Source organism: Carlito syrichta, unplaced genomic scaffold (assembly GCF_000164805.1).
Source record: "Carlito syrichta isolate Samal-C Ts95f unplaced genomic scaffold, Tarsius_syrichta-2.0.1 Scaffold305237, whole genome shotgun sequence".
Classification (NCBI taxonomy): Eukaryota; Metazoa; Chordata; class Mammalia; order Primates; family Tarsiidae; genus Carlito; species Carlito syrichta.
Genome location: NW_007249333.1, coordinates 28,403 through 32,620, shown reverse-complemented (window position 1 = coordinate 32,620; position 4,218 = coordinate 28,403). Strand labels below are relative to the sequence as shown.

Genomic DNA, 4,218 nt, shown 5'->3' with positions numbered 1-4,218 from the left:
CTGCACTCCGGTCTGGGCGACAGAGTGAGACTCCAACTCAAAAAAAAAAAAAGTAACATGTGCTTGAAATTATACTTTGGAAACTTAGGAATGAGACCAAGCAAACAAAGCAGGTTCTCCGTAGTACAGATCCTGTCCAGCCAATAGTTCAGAGGGCTCTTAATCCTATTCTCTGGCCCCCTGCCATCTCAGATGATCCCGTGAGCTATCTACTGGAAGAACTCCTGGCTTCATGGTTAACCTGTCATAATGTAACAATCAAAACCGCAAGCTCCTCAATGCATTTGGCATCTGTGCACAACAGTTCTAAAATGGACATAATTTTTTTTTTAATTGTAGAGACGAGGTCTCGCCAAGTTGCCTGTGCTGGTCTCAAACCCATGGGTTCAAGCAATGCACTAGCCTCGGCCCCCCAAAGTGCTTAGATGACAGGCTGAGCCACCAAGCCCGGACGGACATTAACTTTAAGGCATCTTCCACTAACTAAACCACTGCTTTTATTCTACTCAAAGATCTACAATGTGATTATAAAGATGCACGGAGACACCTAGTAACGATGCTAATGCTGACCTCCGGCCCATCGAAGACTCCTCCTGCCTCCCCCAGGTTTGCGGAACTGGCACCCCAGCAGGAAATAACGCCGCCCAGATACACACCATGCAAGATGACATCGCTGTGAGGAGTATGAGGGTCCACCAGAGGAGTTTGCTCCTCACTGACCCTTGGCTTTGACCGACGTGGCCTGGCTTCTGGATTTGGCTGCACCATGAGTGGCTCGAGGCGCTTTTTCCTCTGCTTCTTCTCCAGCAGTGCTCTCTGGGAGGAAATGACAGCCAGGAGAATTATGATGAGCCCTAGATGCTTCAAATATTTAGTTTGTTTTTCACTGATCCTCACAAAACCTCTTGCAAATTATTTTTTCCCCTGTATGAAATGAGAAAAATGAGGCACAGAGATGAAGCAAAGAGTAACAAATAATCATCAAATTTGGGCTAAGGGTGAAAAGAAAAAGAGTGGCAGTTAGAATATGCCAGAAAGAAAGCAGTAAACTCTATGAATAAAAGTAAGTAAAGAATATGGTAGCAGCTGGGCTCAGTGGCTCATCCTGTAATCTCAGGAGGCCGAGGTGAGTGGATTGCCTGAGACTGTAAGTTCAAGATCCGCCTGGGCAACTTGGCGAGTTCTCGTGTCTACAATAAATCAAAACTTAGCTGGGCGTGGTAGCGTGCACCTGTAGTTCCAGCTACTTGGAAGGCTGAGGCGGAAGGACCGCCAGAGTCCAGCAGGTTGAGGCTGTGGTGGCCGAGAGGCATGCCACTGCCCTCCAGTCTGGGTGACAGAGTGAGACTCCAACTCAAAAAGAAGAAAAAAAAAAAAGAATTTGGTAGCAAGAATAGTCAGGAAAAAAGCATGAGAGACTATTTGTTAAAATCCAGCAAATTAAAAGGAAAGTACTAAAACATATACTATTTTTAAACTTTATTGAGTTGTAATCTCACTCTGTCGCCTAGGCTGGAATACAGTGGCACACTCATGGCCAATGCAGCCTTGATCTGCTGGGCTCAGGCACTCGTTCCGCTTCAGCCTTCCAAGTAGCTGGAACTACAGGCACCACACCTGGTTAATTTTTTCATTTTATTTTAGAGTCAAGGTCTCGCCAAGTTGCCCAGGCTGGTCTGGGACCCTGGGCTCAGGCAATTCTCTTGCTTTGGCTCCCAAAGTGCTGGGATTACAGGCGTGAACCACCACACCCCGTGCCTCACCAATTTTATTAACATCTGTAAGGAAAAAATATTCTATAGAAAAGTCTTCTGCTTGTGTTCTATAAGAGGAGGCTGCTAGAAGTTGACAGAATATATCCAGTTTGTCCAAGAAAGAGAAACACCAAATCTATCAGGTAAGAGTATTCCATTCAATGGAGAGCTTACTCTCATTGAAGATAGGAAACCATATACAAGGTTTCTTCATGGCTCTGATGAAGTAACCCCCGGCACTATCTAATTTCATTCCCTCTGATTCCTTGCTCGCCAATCAGTCTTCTAATTTCCAGCTTAACTTTGTAGGTATTGTATTCCCAGAAAGTATCATGAACAGTAGAGATGAATACACTCTGAAAGAGCAGAGCTCCCACTGTAAATTAATAACTTGGTATTCTGGCCTTATAATTTACTGGTGTGAGTTTAACTAGTGTGAGCCTGTGCCAAAGGATCTGATTACATCCAGATTCACTGACAAACCAAGCTCTCAGACCCGTGAAGGGCACACTAGACCCTTGACCACAGGGATCCTGCCAAGATGTCTGGGAAAGCCTCTCTCTCTTCACTTCAACACCCATCAAACTCAGACCAGTGACAAGAAAAACAACTGTAGACTCACACTGTAAACTTCAAGGCCATGGCTACAATTTTTTTTTAAATTAAACAGATGTGTGGCACATGCCTGTAGTCCTAGCTACACAGGAGGATGGCATGAACCCAGGGGCTTAAGGTTGCAGTGAGCTATGATTGCACGACTGTACACTAGCATAGGCAACAGATGGAGACCTCATCTCCTAAAAAAGAAAAAAACAAACTATAAAACTCTTAGAAGAAATCACAGGAGCAAGCCTTTGTAATCTTGGGTTAGGCAAATTTTTTTAAAAACATTTTTCAATCATTTTAATGCTGAAAATGATACCATCAAGAAAATAAAGAAGGCTGGGCACGGTGGCTCAAGCCTATAATCCTAGAAATTTGGGAGGTGGTGGTGAGAGGATTGCCTGAGCCCTCGGGTTCGAGACCAGCCTGGGCAACTCGGCAAAACTCATCTCCATAATAAATCAAGAAAAATGAGCTGGGTGTGGTGGCACATTCCTGTAGTTCCAGCTCCTTGGAAAGCTGAGGCGGAAGGATCGTCCGAGCCCAGCAGGTAGAGGCTGTGGAGGCCGTGAGGGTGCCACTGCCCTCCAGTCTGGGTGAGTGAGACTGTGACTCAAAAGAAAAGAAAAGAAAAGAAAGACAACCCACAGGATGAGAGAAAATATCTACCAATCCTATTTCTGACAAGGATCCTGGATCCAGAAGCATAAAGAACCCTCCCACCTCCACAACAACAACAAAAACCAACCCAATTAAAAAGCATTAAAATGACTGAAAAACGTTTTTGAAAAACTTGCCTGTAATCACAGTGTGCTGGGAGGCAGAGGCAGGAGGAGCCCTTGAACTCAGGAGTTTGAGACCAGTCTGGGCAACATAGTGGGACACTGTCTCCACAAAAAAATTTTTCATATTAGCTGGGCATGGCGTTGTGCCCCTTGTCCCGTTACTTGGGAAGCCGAGGCTCCCCAGGAGTTCAAGGTTACAGAGAGCTATGATTGCGTCATTGTGCTGCAGCCTGGGTGACAGAGCAAGATCCTGTCTCCAAAGAAAAAAAAGACCACTAAGCATATTTTTTTAAAAGCCCAATGTAATTAGTCATTAAGGTAGTATAAAGCAGAACTACAGTGAGATACCACTTCACACCCACTAAAATGGCTCTAAATCAAAGACAGACAACAACAAGTATTGATGAGAATCCAGAAAAACTACAGGCTTCATGCATTGCTGGTGAGAACGTAAAATGGAAACAGACCGGCAGTTCCTTAAAGTATTAAACACAAAGTTGCCACAGACCCAGCAATTCCTCTCCTAGGTATGCATTGCCAAGAGAAATAAGAATGTGTCCACACAGAAACCTGTACATGGATATCCAGAGGAGTCTTATTTATAATGGCTACAAAGTGGAGACAACCCAAACGTCTACAAACAAAATGTGATATATCCATATCTTGTAATGTTACCCAACAATCAAAAGGAACAAGTAGGCTGCGCTCGGTTGGTGGTTCAGCCTGCAATCCCAGCACTTTGCCTGAGCCCGCAGATTCAGTTGGACTGCCTGAGCCCGCGGGTTCAAGACCGGCCCAGGCAACTTGGCAAGCCCTGTCTCTACAATAAACCAAAAAATGAGCCAGGCGTGGTAGCGTACGCCTGTAGTTCTGGCTACTTGAAAGGCTGAGGTGGAAGGACTGCTGGAGCCCAGCCGATCAACTCTGGGGTGGCCGTGAGCATGCCCCTGCATTCCAGCCTAGGCGAGAGTGAGACTCCAACTCCAAAAAAAAACAAAAAAAGTCGGGCTCGGTGGCTCAGCCTGTAATCCCGCGCCTTTGGGAGGCTGAGGTGAGTGGACTGCCTGAGCCCGCGG

General features: G+C 45.6%; 1 protein-coding gene across 1 annotated transcript in view; it reads right to left on the bottom strand.

Moving 5' to 3' along the window:
* Positions 1–4,218, bottom strand: part of LOC103263717 (tubby-related protein 3-like) — a 41,683-nt gene that overhangs the window by 14,253 nt on the left and 23,212 nt on the right. Inside the window, 1 exon segment of the mRNA XM_008061388.1 lies at positions 657–816. Coding sequence (XP_008059579.1) covers positions 657–816 — 160 coding nt within the window.